General features: G+C 38.8%; 1 protein-coding gene across 4 annotated transcripts in view; it reads right to left on the reverse strand.

Moving 5' to 3' along the window:
- The window catches only part of iqsec3a (IQ motif and Sec7 domain ArfGEF 3a), a 269,750-nt gene that overhangs the window by 31,813 nt on the left and 217,525 nt on the right, over window positions 1-20,412 (reverse strand). For all 4 annotated transcript variants that reach the window (XM_049473704.1, XM_049473702.1, XM_049473721.1 and 1 more), the window contains 3 exons: window positions 10,410-10,535; window positions 4,796-4,895; window positions 1,260-1,421 (listed from right to left, as the gene is read on the reverse strand). In XM_049473704.1, the coding sequence (XP_049329661.1) occupies window positions 1,260-1,421; window positions 4,796-4,895; window positions 10,410-10,535 (388 nt within the window). The remainder of the gene's footprint in view (window positions 1-1,259; window positions 1,422-4,795; window positions 4,896-10,409; window positions 10,536-20,412) is intronic.

Raw genomic sequence — 20,412 nt, forward strand, 5'->3', positions numbered from 1 at the left:
CCTTATAGTGCAAAAATTACTGTAAATCAAAACTGAATGTTTATGTACTTACTGTGACGGCCAGTACCAATTCTGGGCTAAATTGGGGGAGGGGCTAATTATCGCTGGTTTGTTTTTTTTACACATAAGAACATTGTTCGAAGTGTGGATTGATTGCACCACTCCATGCATCACTATTCTGCATGCAGTTTAACAAAAGACGAGTGTTTATTACCATGCTGTCAATACCAGAACTGGCTCCAAAAGCTAATTACAGTACTCTCGCTCCAGTCCTGGCAGAGTTAGGCTTTATTAGGCATTAGTGATTGATTATTTTACTGATGAAAAGGGAAATGAATAAAGGGAAAAAGTGTTAAGTTGAAGTGTTATGTTACAAAATGAACCAATCACACAACCCCACACACAGCAATGGAGCAGATAGCTCTAACGCCTGCAGAGGAACTGTACCAGTTCACTTGAAACAAACCACTAAACACCTTTCCTCCATCCACAGTGTCACGCGAGTAACATGAGTTCCAGGAATACATCTTAGAAAGCTAATATTACCACCCACAGTGGACAGAGCAGTGCAGTGGGTGGTAATGATCGTGACTGGCTACTTCTGGCTAAAATTGTCACTAATACTGATACTAATTGTGGGCAAAACCAAAAGACTGAATGTCAGAGCCAAAATAATGTGTCTGATGTGTTTTATTGTATACATTTATTCTGTCAGCATCACCTACATGGGCGGAGTCTCTCTATGCTTGACATTGACTGGTTTCTAGAAGTGTGTGTGTTGGGCAGTAAAATGTTGTCAATTCAGAAAGTTGCTATTCTAGGTGTTGTGCCATATTTTGCCTCCATGCCAAAATCAGACATAGAATGAGCATAATGGATTCCCATCTGATTTCTTTTTTTTTGTTTATAAACAATGGTTAATCTACAGTTACAGTAGATACAATAATCACCAGCATAATCTGTTGCATTCCACTGTCATACAAGTGTGCATTTGAAGGAGATTTGATTTGACACAACACACACACTTCTTTTTCTTCTTCTACTGCTTAATGAGTGAAGATAGCCTGCTTCAACTTCCTGGAATTAGTCTGAATGTCTGAACCTTCAAACAAAAGTTCGCAATCATGGTTCACTTGGTCCCAACATACAGTAGATCTCCAGACTAAACAAGGTATTTCCTCAGAGACTACCGGTGTTATACTAGAGAACTCTATGGACCAAGTATGGACCAAACCAAGTAGCATACATTTTGTACTTACATTCAATTCGTATCTGCTCCATCTCCGTCACCTCCGCGATGGACTCCTTCAGATCCTCCACAAACTTCAGCAGTTCCTCAGAGCTCTGAGTGCAGAAGTTCAGCACCTGCTTCTTATCCGAGCCAGATATCGGAGACACGATGGTTATCGCATGAGGATAGTCTGCCAGAGTGACACAGAAAAAGAGGGATGAAAAAAAAGAAAATAAGATGAGCTCTGATAGTTTTTAAGCGCTTGTCTTATCTGAGCTTTTAGTTGTTTTAATGTTTATTGGTGATTATAACAGTAATGCATGAAGTTTAAATTTATCTTTTATTTGTATCATTTTAAATTGTTTCTTTCTTACTGTATATCTGGCCAGCCTGCCATTATTGTGCAATACTTTCACTTCTAGAACATCTCTCAGCCAATCACACTGCAGGGCTAGAATAAAGTATGAAATAATGACTTACATTCTACTATGCAATGCTATGCAATGCTATGCAATGTTTTTGCAGTGCTATGCAATGCTATGCTTTGCTATGCAATGCTATGCAATGCTATGCAATGCTATGCAATGCTATGTTTTGCAATGCTATGCAATGCTATGCTAGGCAATGCTATGCTTTGCAATGTTTTGCAATGCTATGCTTTGCTATGCTATGCTTTGCAATGTTTTGTAATGCTATGTAATGCTATTTATGCTATGCAATGTTTTTCAATGCTAAGCAATGCTATGTAATGCTATACTATACTACTATGGCTTCTCTAAGAGCACTAAGGCGTTTTTTTATATGCCACCCAAAGCTCATTTCCTGCATTGGCCACTGGTGAGTACCATCAGGGCATCAGTACATACTAGGGCTGCAACGATTAGTTGATATAATTGACAATGTCGATTATTTAAATTTATCGACTACAAATTTCATTGTCGAATAATTGTTAATTTCCAACAGTGCTGCATTACACAGAGTGCTGGGCACAGAAGCACAATAGGGGATAAATGGGGGTAAATGGCTCAATCACACAGGTTACACTCAACTTAATCTGTGTCTCCAAAAGTGCCCACACACAACAGTTTACATATTTACTCACTAAATATCAGTACTCTCCACGTTTAAACAACATCTACACATTTAAATGCTTTTTAAATTAGCTGTTTCTATCACTTTTAGAGATGGAGGACATGGCAAAAATAATCGCTGACTAATCAAATAATCGGAAAAATAAATCATCAGTTTAGTCGACTACCAAAATAATCATTAGTTAAAGCCCTTGTACTATACTACACTATACTATACTATACTATACTATACTATACTATACTATACTAGACTATTTCTAAATTAAAGCGACTTTTATTAAGACGTGTCCCGGAGAGAGGGGGCTTTTCATGGTCGGGGGTGCTGAATTCAGCACAACACCGGCAAGCCCACTGAGTAATGATGTGAGCATGCTCAGGCACGAATTGTCAAATGCAGTGTGAGTGCAGGGAAGCGGGGAAGTGGGGAGGGGGCAGAACTGTGTTTCAGCACGATTCAACCAAACCATGCCTATTGTGAGTAATCTTAATTTGCCTTAGGTGAGCAGCATTAGGTCTTCAGGTCATACTGCACCATACTATACTATACTATACTATACTATACTATACTATACTATACTATACTATACTATACTATACTATACTATTTCTAAATTAAAGCGAATTATCTCTCTTTTATTGAGAAGATGTGTCCAGGAAAGAGGGTGCTTTTCATGGAGGGGGTGCTGAACTCGGCACAACACTGGCAAGCCCACTGAGTAATGATATGAGCATACTCAGGCACGAATTGTTTAAACGCAGTGTGAGTGCAGGCCAGCGGGGAAGTGGGGAGGGGGCAGAACTGTGTTTCGGCACGATTCAACCAAACCATGCCTATTGTGAGTAATCTTAATTTGCCTTAGGTGAGCAGCATTAGGTCTTCAGGTTATACTGCACTATACTATACTATACTATACTATACTATACTATACTGTACTACACTATTTCTAAATTAAAGCGAATTATCTCTCTTTTATTAAGAAGATGTGTCCAGGAAAGAGGGTGCTTTTCATGGAGGGGGTGCTGAATTCGGTACAACACCGGCAAGCCCACTGAGTAATGATGTGAGCATACTCAGGCACGAATTGTTTAAACGCAGTGTGAGTGCAGGCCAGCTGGGATGTGGGGAGGGGGCCGAACCATGTTCCAGCATGTTTTACTGTTCTGTACTGTACTATACTGTACTGTACTATACTGTACTGTACTATACTGTACTGGACTATACCCTACCATATTGTACTAATATAAAATATCTCTTATCTAAAATATTAAGAACCCCTGCATGCGCTCGAATCCACACACATCCAGCAGGCTGTTTGTTTACTAAAACCTCTTGACAGTTAAGTGTTTTTTATTGCCAGTTGCAGCCGCTCTTTTTCTCTTTCTCTCCTACTCTCTCTCTCTCTTTTTCTATCTCTCTCATTCTCTCTCTCTCCCCCTCTGGACATTTGCTGTGGATTGTTTGTTTGGATTTTACTCCTCTCTGGTTTGATCGGTTGGATCAATCACAGCAGAGTAAAGTGGAGTGGGGGAAAAAGAGTGAGTGATCTCACAGCGACTAATTACAGAACAGCTGCTGAAAGAGAGAGAGAGAGAGAGAGAGGGAGAGAGGGAAAGAGAGAGAGAGTTTGAGATGGCTGTTTATGGGTAAATGATAGAGTTTTCTAGTTAGGACTAGACATTAAATGGCTGCTGTTTCCTCTCCACATGAACGCTGCGTTCGTTCCCAACAGGAAATCACTCGAGATTCACGGGGCGGAGTTTGGAAAGAGGCGGAGGAGAATTATTACAGCTTACTGTTTAGTACGGTGATATGCTGACATTACCCTGGATACTGTGGCTCTTGATACATCACAAAGACTTGCTGTCTTGGTCACAGATGCGCCAGCAAGATGGGCACCAACAATTTGTCCTCTTTTGAGCTCTGGTATGTCACCCATAATGTTGTGTGCATTGCAATATTTTGAGCAGAACTGTGCTCTTACCCTGCTAATTAAACCTTCACACTCTGCTCTTACTGGTGCAATGTGCAGTTAATGAAGATTGGCCACCAGGCTGCTCCAATTTAGCCATGAAACCTCCCACACTAAAATGACAGGTGTTTTAGTTTCATTGTCCAACTCCTGTATGTAAGGAGTAAAAATAGTCATTGTTAATGGACTCTTTCTACAGGCAGGAAGTGTAGTTCTCTTTTACTCCTGGGCTCATAAATACAAATCATTATTTGAGCATTTTTGGACAATCTACAAATACAGAGAAAGCACCTGAAAGTGAAAGAAGTATGTGGACTGAGGCAGTAGAGTAATATTAACATATTTTATACTAATATGACTAATATAAGGGTTCTAGAAAAGGGTTTTGTGCAGACCCACCATTGACCACTAAAAAATGAAATAATTTTTAGTAAAGAAGAAAGACAACAGACAAGAACTGCAACACAGTAAACAGATGATAATAAGTGGTGCCATCTTCTTACACTCGTTCTCAAACAGGTGGAACCCCATGCCCAGCAGGCCCATGGCTTTGCAGAAGGTGTAGGCAGCGGAGCTCTTTTTCTTTGGACACAGCTTCAGTATCTGAGGGTCAAAACAGAACAGTTTTCAGACACACTAATATGACACATGAATATAATGTACTCTTCATGCTACAGAGTGATTTTCTTACTTTGGATAGTAAAGAAAAAATAATTCAGACTCAAAGAACTCAGGCAAAGTTCAGACTAAGATTTAGAAGCTGTACCTGAATGGAATACTTAAAAGCTGACACCATTTTGTTTGTTTTAATTTTGATTCATCTGACCTACAACAGTTGCTTAGACTCTTTTGCTCAGTTGCTGAGTCAATTTTGAATGAGCTTTGGCTTAAATTAATTTAATTGGATGCAGTGAACATACTGAACGTTGGCCTTGTAGCTTGTGCACAGGGATTTCTCCAGATGCTCTAAATCTTTTGATGGTATTATGTGCTACAGGTGGTGGGATATCCCAAAAAATATTCACAATTTTTGGATGCAACTTTTTGTAGACAGGTGAATCTCTGCCCATTTTTGCTTCTGATCCATCTGTCTTTCAAAAATGTTTATTTTATACCCAGTTATGTATGTTAGTTTTAGTACGACTTATTTGTCCTGCCTTTTGTTGCCCTGTCCCAACTATTTTTTTGAGATGTTGAGATGCTGCCAACACTTTTTAAATGAGTTAATGTTTCTCATGAAATGATTAAAGGTCTCAAAAAAAAAAAAAAGAATAAGGATGAACATTTAATAGTCCTTCAGTTGATGAACCTTTCGTACTGCACATCTGATCAGCGACATATGGTCACAAATTACATGATTTTTCACAGTGGGAAATTGCAGACTAACCTAGCAGGTCTCCAGAAACATGTGTTGTCATAAAGAACAAGCCAGGACTAAATGTACACGAGACTTAGTGATGCCATGCCAGAGAATCTCTATAGAGGAGAATAAGCACTTGCAGTGACTCCAAAATGAAGGGGTTCATATGAAGCAGTTGAATTGATACATTTTTGACCAATTTAATACTGAAATATGTACTTCTCTCCTCAACACAGAACAATATTAAATGCATTAAAAGCACCAAAGACATGCTATACGTTTTTTACCTACATTTTTTTGACTATCACAGTTAAAAACCTTTTAAATGGCCATGTAGAGGATATTTTTTGGGTCCATGGTTCATTTTTTCTATGGGATCCCATTGGTTGTAGGTAGTTATTACTATTGTTATTACTCTTGACTCCCAGTTTATTATAATATCTGCTACTATGAAGTTTACCTAAGAAGGTAGCAATGGGGGATAGGGGGGTGAATACACACTGACAGTGAGTGTTAGAACCTGGGGACACACCCAGTATGCCCTTAGAAGGTAGCAGCAGCCAATAGAAAATAAACTGCCATTGGCAACAGACTAAACTCAATAACTGATGGGCTTCATCTGGGTTGTACACTGCACATGGGGACTAGATTGGTCCCATGTGACATATAGGTGGGCTGTAACCATGGGGAAGAGGTAAACATCTGTTAATAATATGTGTTCTACATTCTACTGTAAATTATTCCAAACCCACGATCTCGTATCTGAAGAAACGATGAATGCATGTCCCAATACTTTAGTCTATAAATTGTATTTCCGTTGTTTACTGCAAAGCTAAAAGAAGCAGATCTCGGTTGCCAGTTATGCTCTGTATTATCTGATCAACTACACTTCAGCCAAAGGGGAAAACTGTAAGAGTAAAATGTATTTTTTTCCCCCTCTAAACTACTCCTTTAACTCTAAGCAAGGGGGGAATGCACCAGAGAGAAAGAGAGAGAAGGAGTAAATGAAAGAGAAGAGAAAGAGAAATAAATGAGGGTTACAGATAGAAAGAGAGATGAGAGCCTACTGTCTGCTTAGTGTACCTCCCACAGGCCCACTCACAAAGCCGGAATATTAAAACTATACATCACTCTGACACCGACGTCCAGGCCTGCCAAGCCTGTTTGAAGAAGAGTAATGATCGCCCCGCTAACGTCAGTCTCTCCGCAATTAGCACCCCAACCCCGCATTAGCTTAACTCTCAGCACCCACCGTGAGAACAACATCATAATTACATAACTGCAGTATAATTACTCATAATTGACTGATACTTGTTAGAGCCTTGTTTTTCACCCTCTTTCATATCTCTCAAACTTCATAACCTTCCGTCTGAATTAAAAACGAGAAGGTTAGCGATTCGGCTAATTAGGACCCCTATTTTTCCCGCCTCTTTTGTGTGTGCCGGAGCGGCGTTTTTGGTCCTGAACGTGATGTGATTCGGATTCGGCGCTTGAAACACTGAACTCCCCCAGGGCTTCGTTCCCTCTCCTCGGCCCCTTCAGGAAAAAAGAAAAATGCAGGTTTTGATTTTTCTCCCACTCGCCGGAAGATTAAGATGGGAAGCCGTAATTATGAGAATAGTTTAATACTCGTGTGCGATAACCTCAGAGTCGCCCTAATGGCTGCATTAATTATAATAGACGTTTAATCTGTGATTAATTTCAGGAGCCATTCTGTGAGACACTCGGAAAATTAATGACTTAGGAGGACTATTGAGGGGGGGAGGGGTCAGGGAGGACTTCATTATTGACCTCAAAGTTTTGTTCACATGTTCCATGTGGTCAAAAGAGACACTGGGAAGGGCAAAGAGTGTCCCTTACAAAGGTCTTTTTTTACCAGGATTCAAGGGTTTAGCAAATGCTAATATATAAAACAACAACAAGTAATTTAACCATGACCCATCTCAGTGGGTTACAGGTGACCATGGATCCTGAGTGGGTTTATAGGAGAGATGTATAAAGCAGTAAAGACCCAGACTTGAGTAAAAGTACTTAACCCTTGTGTGGTGTTCGGGTCTGTGGGACCCGTTTTCATTTTTCATCAAATGATACTAAAAAAAGATTTTTTCTAACTCAAACTCATTGGCATTGGCTCATTTTTTGTGAAAAACATATATCAAAACACATTTTCGATAACCCCCCCCCCCCCCCCCCCCTTACCAATTATATTACATACAGTATGTTTGGCCAAGGGTTAATAAACATTGCTTCATTTGTAAATTTGAAACTAAACAAATTTTCTACTCATATCTTGAGTTTAATTCATTTTCTTTTACATTTTATAAAAAAAGTGTAGCACTTTTTAAAAGAAATGTAACATAAGAAAGGTAAAGGCCAAATATTAACCATGTAAGCTGTTTATATTGCTTGCAAATTAGGTGAAGCAAGCATTTTATTGTAAAATTGCTTAATTCTGCTGAATTAAATACAAGTAACAAAGTAAACGAGTGACAAATATATGAACACCACACAAGGGTTAAAGTGCTCTATCAAAAGTCCAGCGGACTATGGTGCTGACACTATGATCGGGAGATTGCTGGTTTGAATCCTGGTCATGCAGCTTGCCATTAACTGCCGGAGCCAGGGAGAGCAGAATTGGATTTGCTCTCTCTGAGGGGTGCAAAAGAGTAATGGGAATGTGCTTTATAGTGAGCAGAATGGTCCTTTACCTATATAAAAACTGTGAACAGTGTAACCTATTAAAAAGGATCAGACATAACCTTTAAAGCTAATTTCTGAGATTGGAAATCCATGTTTAGAATCACTTAAAGACTCACACAAAGACAATAAAAATAAAAAAAATCCACACAGTGAGAGAGAAAGAAAAGCAATAATGTTTTCAGTTATGAAAACTGAAGAAGGGATGAATGTTCCTGATAATAACAAGCTCTAAAGCACACAGAGGGACATTAAGCAATTTAAGCAATTAAAGTTAAATTAAAGTTAAAAAAATAAAATGATAAATGGAGCATCTGAAAGTGTTAATTCTGTGTTAGTATAGGTTCTGAGGGACAGCATTTACTACAAAGGCCACAGCATCTGTAAAATAGGTTACTCATTGTTTTTTTTACCTCTTTTTTGTATATTGTCATGTCTGGTGCTGAAAGCATGTCTGAGTCTCCCACATCCAGCTCTATCTGCGATTCCCACAGTAACAACTACAATACCCAGAACGCACTACTCCATGACACAACACACACTCCTGATCACATGACACATCACATGACACCACCAGGAAGTCCCGAGTACTGATTATCCTCAGTATTTAAGGACCATGCTCACGCTCACACCTCACCGAGTATCTGTTTGGTAATTCCTACAATACAAAGCGTTTCTCTTGCCCTTGCCTTTATCCATGTATGATCTTGTTTTTGTTTTCTACCGACGTTGATTTTTGCCTACTCCCTTGTGTTGGATACCCGTGTATGACCTGGACTGTTTCTACTATTTTGGATTTTTGCCTACCCTGTGATACTGCCTACCTGTGTATGACCTCTGGACTGTCTTCAGTTTACGGTATGGTTTCTCTACACTGTGTATTACTGGTACTGACCCTGTTTCCATTGACTACCCCTGTCTGCTCTATAACTTTTAATAAAGTTATTTTATTGTATCTGCACCAGTCTCATTCCTGTCTTGCCCTGACATACATACACGTTTTATTCTGTTATGCTGTTTTTATTCCTCATGTTTTCTTGTTTGCTTGAATTATTATATATATATATATATATATTTTTTTATTTTAGCCTATTTTATTGCAAAGCACTTTGGCTGACACATTTGGTAATTAATTGGCTTAATTAACGTAATTAAATACTAGTTTGAAGATGCTTTAATTTGTATTTTTAATTATTAAAAAAAAAAGATTTTTTTAAGAGAATGTAACCTAACAATATTAACTTTATTAACTTTACTGAGTTGATGAAACATATGAATTATTCCAAGTAATTTTACAGCATTTCTATTAGTATATAGAAATTATTTACAGAGTTTATTCACAGAGTGTACAGAGCTGCTACATGGTTAAAACAATGTAAAAAACAAAACAAACCAAACAAAAAAACTAAAAACAGAACAAAATTATGATTTTGTGTCACAAATAACAGTACTTGTGACAGTAATAAACATTATTAATTGGTTACACACTGTCTCAACAAATGTTTAATTGATAATAATAGTTAATTATTAGGTGAGGCATTATTAAACATTGAAATTAACCATTTATATACCCTTTATAAAGGTAGTCTTATTTTAAAGTGGTACCAATATTTTAAATAGTATTTTCATTGTTTTATGTTAAACGTACAGCTATAGAGGGAATAGCATTGTTTTAATATACTAAGGTCAAATATTCATGTTTTAAGGCTAAAATATGGCTGTGTTTGTTGCTTATTTCCACAAATTCATGTTTTTGTGCAGTTTCATCGCTCATTTTAACTGGTGTCCAGTCTACCTCCTTTCTTTAATAATAATAAAAAAAAAAACACAATGCAGAGGAAAAGGTACCACTGGAGGTGGACTAAGTGCACAGGTGGTGCACAGCACCTGACACCCTGAGTTGCATATTAACCATTGTTAATTAATAATTAAGTGAGACAAGTGAGGCCATAAGTACCGTTAAAAAATGAAACCTTATTGCGATTTAAAAAATTGAGAACTGAATTCTAGATATTTAAAAAATGTGTGCAGAGTTTGTGGGTCTGGTGCCGCTTTCTCACCACGATGAGGTCGTTGAAGAGGAAGACCTCCCTCTGGTGAGCAGCTTGTTTCTGGGCTTTGTTGATGTCGGTCACTTCAAACAGTCGACTACAGCAGACCAGTCTTCTGTGTGGAACTGAGAGAACCTGAGGATTAAAGAACAAACGGAGGGATGTGACTTTCTGAGACGAGTGAAACAGCATTGACTCTAATACTGAGATTAACAGAGCAACACTAATTCAAGAGAATGAATAATGTACAAAACTTAAAAGAGCAGATACTATTATTTTCCTTTTTTTATAATTTTATTTCAATTTTTTTCCCATTTTCTCCCCAATTTACACGGCCAATTACCCAACCCACTCCCCCTATCACTAGGACTCCCCCTATCACTAGTAATGCCCCAACACACCAGGAGGGTAAAGATTAACACATGCTTCCTCTGATACATGTGAAGTCAGCCACCGCTTCTTTTCGAGCTGCTGCTGATGCAGCATTGCTGAGTAGCATCAGAGTGCGCTCGGAGGAAAGCACAGCGACTTGGTTCCAATACATCAGCTCACAGACGCCTTGTACTGCAGACATCACCGTAGGAGTGATGTGGGGAGAGAGCGCCAGAGTTTAAGCTGTTTTGAGAGGAGAGGCCAGTGAGACACTTTCAGAACTGAGAGCATCTGTTAAAGAAAGCATGAACCGGGAGCATTGATCCTTCCCTGTTCCACTGACTCTCTCTCTCACTCTCTCACTCTGTCCCTGTCTGTCTCTTTCAGTCTCTCTCTCTTTCTCTCTATCTCTGTTTCTCAATTCAATTCAATTCAAAGTTGCTTTATTAGCATGACAAATATTCACATTTGTATTGCCAAAGCTGTGATTAACAAATATATATATTTTCCTGACAACATTTAACATAAGATAACTGTACAGGTAAATTTGAACACAAGTTTAAGTAAACAATTAAATTAATTACTATAAGAAGAAAAAAAAACACTAAAACATATGATTTATAATAAAGAGCTCTCTCTCACTCTGTGTCCCTGTCTGTGTCTTTCTTCAGTCCCTTTCAATCTCTCTCTCTATATGTCTCTCTCTCTCTGTTTCTCTTTCTCTCTCTCTCTCTATGTCTCTCTCTCTCTGTTTCTCTCTCTCTCTGTTTCTCTCTCTCTCTGTTTCTCTCTCTCTGTTTCTCTCTCTCTGTTTCTCTCTCTCTGTTTCTCTCTCTCTCTCTCTCTCTCTGTTTCTCTCTATTTCTCTCTCTCTCTGTTTCTCTCTCTCTCTATCTCTGTTTCTCTCTCTCTCTGTTTCTCTCTCTCTCTTTCTGTTTCTCTCTATTTATCTCTCTCTCTCTCTGTTTCTCTCTCTCTCTCTCTCTCTGTTTCTCTCTCTCTCTCTGTTTCTCTCTCCCCCTCTCTCTTTCTCTCTCTGTCTCTCTCTCTCTCTCTCTCTGTTTCTCTCTCCCCCCTCTCTCTCTCTCTCTCTCTCTCTCTCTCTGGGTGTACTAAGTCTACAATCAGGCCGGATGGAGGCAAGAGGGAGAAGGAGCCCAAACAGCAATGTGAGAGCGACTGATGTAGCGAGATGCTGATGGGAAATCTATAGTCTCTGGGTGCATGCGCACACACACACACACACACACACACACACACACACACACACACAGACACACACACACACACGCGAGAGAAAGTGAGAGCAGGGAAAGAGCAGGGAATTGTCGTCTAGCACACAAACCCTGGAGCTGGAGGCCGAGAGCAGGCAGCTGAACTCTCAGGAATAATGTTTAACTTCTCAACTCAATTCATTTCAGTTTAAACTCAGTTGACCCATTCATGCTGCTCCCACTAACACATTCATTCACGCCAACCAGCTTTACAGAACACTGAATAACAACTCATTCAAGCTGAGGCTAAACTCTGAGCTGACAGCTCAATAAGATGATAGAAATGTCAGGCCGTCTATCATACAAGCGTGGGTTTCAATTTAACCAGATTTAAAAAACAGTGTATGTCAGTTATGTTTTACCCTGGATCTAAAGGAACATTAAAAGCAGCATGCTGTGCAATGCCCAAAAATGTTAAACAAAACAAATGGATACCAGCACGGTCAAAAAAAAATATATATATATATAATAAAATCAATAAATAAATAGCTAGTTTCTGAAATATCACTGACAAAAAAATTCAACCCATTTAGTCACATATAAAATTAGGGTAGCACTTTACTTTACACATTGCTAATAAGTAAGGTAAGAAGTTGTATTCATCCATAAATTAAATATCAATTTTCTACTTTTTTGTTACTGATTAATAAAATAGTATTTATGGAGGTAATAGCTCTGTAACACCTGAGTATTAATGTAATAATATTAAGGTAACAAATTGTATTCACACATCAATTAACTGACCGTTTTGTATTTGTTACTAAATAATAAGTTAGTAATAGTAGAGTAACAGGTCATTACAAGTAAGTAATCACATGGTAACATTATGGTAACAAGTTGTATTTATTATTAATTATTTTTAAATGAATTTGTAAAATTATGGAAACATTGTATTAACATACTCATTACTTCAAGTTCAACATGGATAATAAGTTTAGTTTTAATCATAATTTGTAAAATATAGCCAGTGTTGGTCACGTTACTTTGAAAAAAGTAATTAGTTATAGTTACTAGTTACTTCTCCAACTGAGTTCCTGAGTTACTCCATTATAAAAGTAACTAGTTACCACTAAAAGTAACTATTGCGTTACTTATGTGTTATTCACCCCGTAACCCCCACCTTCTCAGAGTGTGTTTCTCAGAGCGGTTATCTCACCCTCCCCTCCTTTGTGACTCAAACACACAATGCACACACACACACACGCACACACACAAAAAAAGTTCATTGAGCGGCTAAAATAACCTGCAGTAACGGGGTGTCGGAAATTAGTTAATAATTCATTAGATTACTCGTTTCCATCAATGAATATAGCTAAAACAGTTTTTATTTACATCATAAATTACATGCACATAAAAAAAAAAAAAACGCCTGTCATGGTTCTGTTCACATCAACAGGTGCTTTCAGTGCCTAATTGAAAACAACTGATTAAACTTCTGTTCTTGAGAGTGGTAATCTTTATGTGACTGAATAATTCTGTCAATGAGGAAATCACAAAAGGGACATTTGTTGGTATATAAGAAAAAAAAACTGTTGTAATTTAAGTTGCATTTGTCTATCATACAAGTGCTTATTTGATCTAATTGTGAACAAGATAAAAAAAAAAAGTTAAACTTGCTAAATCCCTTTACTGCATTGGCGGTTGAACAATTTTGAACACAACTGCTCACACCTGTATAAGTTGTAAGGTGATATCTATCTAAATCTGCAATTTTGAAACAAAACACCAACTTGCCATTGGACAGGAAGTCATGGGACACAAACAAATACCATGTTCCTGGTAAAACAATGAATGCAGATCTGGTGTAGGTTAGGTTCAGTCCAGGTCTCGGGACGGCACATCATCCTCCAATTCATCCTCCAATGGGAACAAAGGGAGATTTACATGATTCAAATGGCTTTAATCCTAATAATGGCATTCCAGCTGACCTCTCTCTCTCTCTCTCTCTCTCTCTCGCTGTATGAGTGAGTGTAAATGCTTCTATATGCCACTTAACCCAACTGTAACCTACTCTAAGCACATAAAAGCCCAGAAAAGATCAGCATCTGCCTCTTTTACTTTTACTATCTCTAATAAATACAGCAGCTTTCTGGAGCGGAGCCAAAATTATCCACTGTTCGTTCATAAAGCCATCCGGTCTGAAACACTGTCCTTATAACCTCAGAGTTAATGGATGGGTGGGGCTAATCTGCTGTAGGCTGACCCGAACATCCCTTTCAGACAGCTTCCTCTTACAGCGTCCACAGTTAATCCTGTTGGATGTGGTTGGTCCTTATTGGTAGTATGCTGACATTACCCTGGATACCGTGGCTCTTGATACATCACAAAGACTTGCTGTCTTGGTCACAGATGCACCAGCAAGACGTGCACCAACAATTTGCCCTCTTTTAAACTCTGCTATGTCACCCATAATGTTGTGTGCATTGCAATATTTTAAGAAAGAACTGTGCTCTTACCCTGCTAATTAAACCTTCACACTCTGCTCTTACTGGTGCAATGTGCAGTTAATGAAGATTGGCCACCAGGCTGCTCCAATTTAGCCATGAAACCTCCCACACTAAAATGACAGGTGTTTCAGTTTCATTGTCCAGCCCCTGTAGATGGATTAAACACAGGGTGATGTGTTTTAAGCATTTATTTACTTTATTGTTGATGTTTATGTTTATTAATGAAAACCCAAAAGGCATTATCAGTAATGATTGTCAGTCAAATCATTAGTTGTCCCTGGTAACTTTTCTCTTCCTTCTAAATGGCACTGAAATACAACACTTGATTCTGGGTACAACTACTGAAGAGTGTACTTCAGTAAAGTACAGATACTCAAAAATACTACTACTTAATTACTATAACAAATTACATTAACTGTGCTTATTTTTGGTCCACCAAAAGGAATCAAGCCAATTCAGTGCAATACATTTTGCCAGATCAAATAGAGCCGAAGCTGCAAGAGCATGTGAAGGACACTGCTGCTTCTGAGCATGCTCAGTACAGCAGACTCAGCACGGCCGATTGGAGGCAGGTCTCAGCGAGGCTTTTTCTGCATGTGCAGCGAGGCAGCGGCGTGTGTGATGATTAAGCCAAGCAGAGCCGAGGTGATGTATTCATTAGCTGGCAAGAAATCCAGTGTGCGTGCCTGTGTGTGTGTGTGTGTGTGTGCGTGTGTGTGTGTGATATATTTAGTGCTGTGTTCAATGATGACGGCAGCCCCTCTGCAGCCTGGAGTTAAACTGAATCATCAGGATAAGTGTGTATGCTTTGCACTAGTGTGTGTGTGTGTGTGTGTACATTTATTGCATGTATGTGTGTATGCTTAGGCCTATCGGTCTGCAAATAATCTGCGTGACGTGTGTGTGACACCCATCTCCAGTGAGTGTGTCAGCTTTACACACACACACACACACACACACACAGCAGTCCATCTACAGTAAAATCTGTCATCCTGTCTCTCTCTCTCTCACTCGCTTGCTCACTCAGCTGCCTTGTTAAAATGCAGACATGAATCACCCGCTTAGCAACACACACACACACATATAATGTACATACAACATGGACAAATAGGGGCGGAGCCACTCCAGTGAATCAATGCTCAGTCCCTGACAGGCCCTCGTTCATCTTTTAAAGTGTGCTCACGTTCCACACATTACCACCGCCTGTCTACATAACAGCGCTGATTCATCTTTTCTCACTGCTAATAAACACATGAAGCTCAAGAAGGGGGAGGAGCCTACACATAAACTCAATACCTCCAATACTGCTCAACTATTTGTCTTTTGGTCAAATGGATCCACCTATTAGAACCTAAATAAAGGGCACAAAAAAATACTGATACACACTCACCGGCCACTTTATTAGATACACCTGTCTAACTGGTGGGTAAGAGAACTAGTAGGCCCAGTTTCCCAAATGCATCTCAGCATTAATAACATCTTAACATAGAGATAGAGTGCTCAGTGTGAAGCTCACTTGACCATCTAGGACCATCATCTTACTGCTAAGAACCCGTTTAGTCAGAACTATACACTGTGTATAGCTGGACAGAGCATCATCTCTCAAAAGTGAAGCCACCACAGGTCGGGCGCCCCCTGCTGTTCGGTTGCAGAAAGCAGTGTAACTCCACCCATCCCCATAGGTTTCAATGGCAAAACAGACAACTTTCAATCACGTTTTTTTCCCTATATACTCTAATTCTACCTCTATTATTTAAATGCAGCAGCTAGTGTAACCTCTGCTTATATTGTTAAATTTTATATCCACACAGAATTAGTTTTTTAAACGTTATTCAGCTCTATTCAAAAAAGGTGTGGTTTTTGTAAAAGGGCTGGGCTACACCTAGCCGGTGTTTTCAACTTTAGCACAACCACTGAACATTAATCATTGATTCAAGGTTAAAATTTCAATGTTAGCACAACCACTGAACATGAAACGTTGATTTAACGTTGAAACAACAACATACGTTACTTTAGTCATATTTTAACCAAATTTTAACGTTGTGTGCTTTTAACGTTGATCAAAGTTTATTCAACGTTGAAATGCCAGCTGGGTTAGTTGCTTATTATTATGACCATGGAGAACCCTTATTTTTTTCAAGTAGCAAAAATGGGGTTTTATAGAAACCCTTCCTCACAGATGCCGTCCATTTTTCAATCCCCTTGGTGATGAACTGGACATAAAGGTCGCAGGATGGCTGTTAAGACAGGATCACACATGTACATATCTGTGTATCAGATATGAAAAGGAATTCCATACCACATACTAAAGTGGCGGTTCTGACCTGGATACAGATTGTGTTTCAAAAAACAAAACTCCACCCACCTCTAACACTGCATGACCTGTATGAAGGGGTCAGTATAAAGTGCTTGGACGGCCACAAAAAACATTTACCAGCTTTTCTCTCCATCCGAGCTCTCCATCCATTCTCCGGCCTCTGATTCTGCATCTCTGTTAGTGGATACTGTAAAGCGGATTTATTTAAGAGGATTTATGCTACCTGTGCGTTTTAATCAGGGAATAATGGTGGGTTTGTAATCACTTTCTTTGGGTTTAGCTGGAAGAGTGCACTGTAATAACAGGGCTTTGTGGGGGGCGATGAGCGAGATGAGAGCTGAACCTTAATAAAAGCCATAGTTACAATGAAAAGCAATCTCCAAAGTGTACGGGCCAACCAAATCCAGTAAACTGCACACAAATATACTCCATTAAAATATACAAATATACTCCACTAACTGTGTACATAATTACATAATTACGTAACGCCTTTAAACCTGGCAGAGTTAATCGGGTATAACGAACACAGTGTGGCGTGTGAACGCGTGAACTCTGCGGTGGCACATTTCTCTTGATTAAATTGCAGGAATTGTTTTGTTCTTGTCGAGCTTTTATTAAATCTGCTCAATCAAATCAAAGCTCAAAGCTCAGTCAAAGCTTTCTCAATCAGACGGAGGGGGGAAAGGACACGCAGTCGCTCCTAATATCTCCCTGCACCAGATCAAAGAAAAGGAAGATCAGATTCAGCACTTTTATGCAGCTTTTTATTCTGAATAAATTAGAAACATCATGATGTTTCTATGAAATTTGATGAAACGTGGTGGGAGAGCTGGTTTATGTGACAAATGTGAGAAAATGGAAGTAGTATAAATCAATTATTATGGTCTTTGACTGAAATAACACAAAATATTTTTTCAGGCAGTTCCTACAAAAAGCTAAATATTGATTATGCTTTTTTTATGGTGGCTTTAATAATGTGCAGTGAACTTTCTACAGGCAATAACCTGTTTTATTGTTGTGTCTATGAACAATAACTGTTTTTAAGGTTTTCTATAGACAACATTAGTTTTTACTGCTCTTTCTTCGGTATAAACCTTCTTTACATCTGTTTTTTATGGACATCATCCATTCTTCTATCTGTTTTTACAGAAATAGATACATTTTTGGCTGTTTCTTTGAGCACAAAACTTTGTTATTTGTTGTAGACAATCTTTTTAGTTGTTTGTATATGTTACCTGCAGGCACTTTGTCTATCTCTTTTCTCTTTCTCTCTCTCTCTCTCTCTCTCTCTTTTTCTCTGAGCCATGGGAGAGAATTGTGGGTGGAACCAAGATGGCCGAGAGAGAGAAAAGACCATGTCAAATGCTTAAATTCTAACACGCTGCTGTAACCTATTTTACTGTATTATGTCTCTGTTTGTGGTTAATTTAACCCCCTTTGGCTTAGAAGATTTCTCTGAATCTGAAAACGGTTTATTTGGGCGAATAAAGCAGTTCCATTTATTTACATTAAGCTTTATAAGATTGTCTAAGAGTGAGTTTTTTTTGGTGAAGTTTTTTTCAGTACTAAGGGGCAGCAGCATTAGCATTAGCTGCTAACCACCATGCTCGTGGGACATAAATAGTGATCAATAGTGCTAGACTGAGGCAATCTGAGTTTTTCGATAACCCAGGGCGCTATTAGCTAGTGATTTGTCCCACGTAGCTTGTTTTAACACAGTGTCCTGGCCCTGTTTCCTGTCTGTCCTCGTGCCTGTGTGTGTCCCACGTGACCTGTGCCCCTGTGTTCTGTCTCAGTACTTTTCCACCTGTGTCAATTTGTAGCTCCGCCCCCTAGCCCCAGGTGTTTTTGTTTTTACTTCCCTTGTGTGTTATAAAGCCTTCCTTTATCTCTTGTCCTTCGCCGGTCTTTGCACCTTCCCATGTTGTTTTGTCTCCCAGCGTTTTCTTGTACCTTTAGTTCTAGTTCCTTGCCTCTCCTAGTTCAGTGTTTATCTTCTCGTTTGTTTCTTGTTTATTTCCTCGCTCCCTAGTTCCCTGCTTAGTGTTTTGCTTCTTGTTGTTTCCCTTGTATATATATATATCCCTGCCCTGTTTAGTTTTGTTTATTTCTCGGTTATTCTTGGTAGTTTCTAGTTTCTTGTTTATTCCTTGTTTATGTTCTTAGCTCTGTTTAGTTCTTTGTTTGTTAGCCTCCCTGTTTGTTTGTTTAAATTGTTATTTTCTCTTGTTTGTTTTGGTTTATTTCGTGTCTAGTTATTTCTTTGTTATTTATATTATTTGTATATTTATTAAATCTCCCTACCTGCACTTGCGTCCGTCTCCTCGTCTCCCTGCCTGGGTCACCCTGACACCTCTGAACAGCAAAAGAGCTAGCGCTGCACTCGCTAACAAGCATCTTGTTGCTAAAGGCAATCAAATTCTCACTCCAGTGCTCCAAAATGTAATAGAAAGTGTTCCCTGAATAATAGAGAATTACTCCAACAAAAGCAGGATAAATGTTTTTAATGCCCTGATTTCGGAAGAAACAATGGATGAGCAAATAACTTTTTGCTTTTGATGGTCCTGGTTGTACCACCTGTGGATGCAAACAGGTAAGACAGGTCTACTTATATATTTTACACAATGTAGACATTTTTTTGTATAGGTCCCCCCTTGCTACCCCTTGTATTTAAGTTATTGTTTAGGGACTTTCTTTTCTTTGTGTTCTTTTTTTTTTCACTATTCTTGGCCTTATGTAGTTTAACATGGTTATGTTTTCTTGTGTTCTTTTTTTAGCTTTTCCCAGCATGGTACTCTCTTTATTGTTTCATATAACACATGACATAGTATAGATAAAACATTCTTCATTGCTATTTCTATGGACAACAACCTTTTCATACAAGTTTCTTTGAACACCAACCATCGTTGCCTGTAAGCTTTCTGTATAACTGTTTCTATGAACTCAATTCCTCTTACAGATGTTTCAAAGGATACGAAACTTATGTATAATAGTCAACGACCACCTGTTCTGCCGTCTCTACAGTGGGTACAGAAAGTATTCAGACCCCTTTAAATGTTTCACTCTTTGTTTCATAGCAGTCATTTGCCAAAATCAAAAAAAAAAAGTTAATCTTTTAAATCTTTAAAAATGTATCAAAAAAGGAAAAACTGATATATCACAGCAAAGGATGCTTCGGAACAACTGTGACTATTCTTGAGCCCTGATCTAAACTCAATTGAGCATCTCTGGAGAGACCTGAAAATGGCTGTCCACCAATGTTTACCATCCAACCTGATGGAACTGGAGACAATCTGCAAGGAAAAATTGAAGATGTTCCCCCAAATTCCAAGTAGACTCATGTCTGTCCTCATGGCACAAATACAGGGGTTAGACAATGAAACTGAAACACCAGTCATTTTAGTGTGGGAGGTTTCATGGCTAAATTGGAGCAGCCTGGTGGCCAATCTTCATTTATTGCACATTATTGCACCAGTAAGAGCAGATTGTGAAGGTTCAGTTAGCAGGGTAAGAGCATGCACACACCATTATGGGTGACATACCAGAGTTTAAAAGAGGACAAATTGTTGGTGCACGTCTTGCTGGCGCATCTGTGACCAAGA

This window comes from Astyanax mexicanus, chromosome 2, assembly GCF_023375975.1.
Source record: "Astyanax mexicanus isolate ESR-SI-001 chromosome 2, AstMex3_surface, whole genome shotgun sequence".
NCBI classification, from domain to species: Eukaryota; Metazoa; Chordata; class Actinopteri; order Characiformes; family Acestrorhamphidae; genus Astyanax; species Astyanax mexicanus.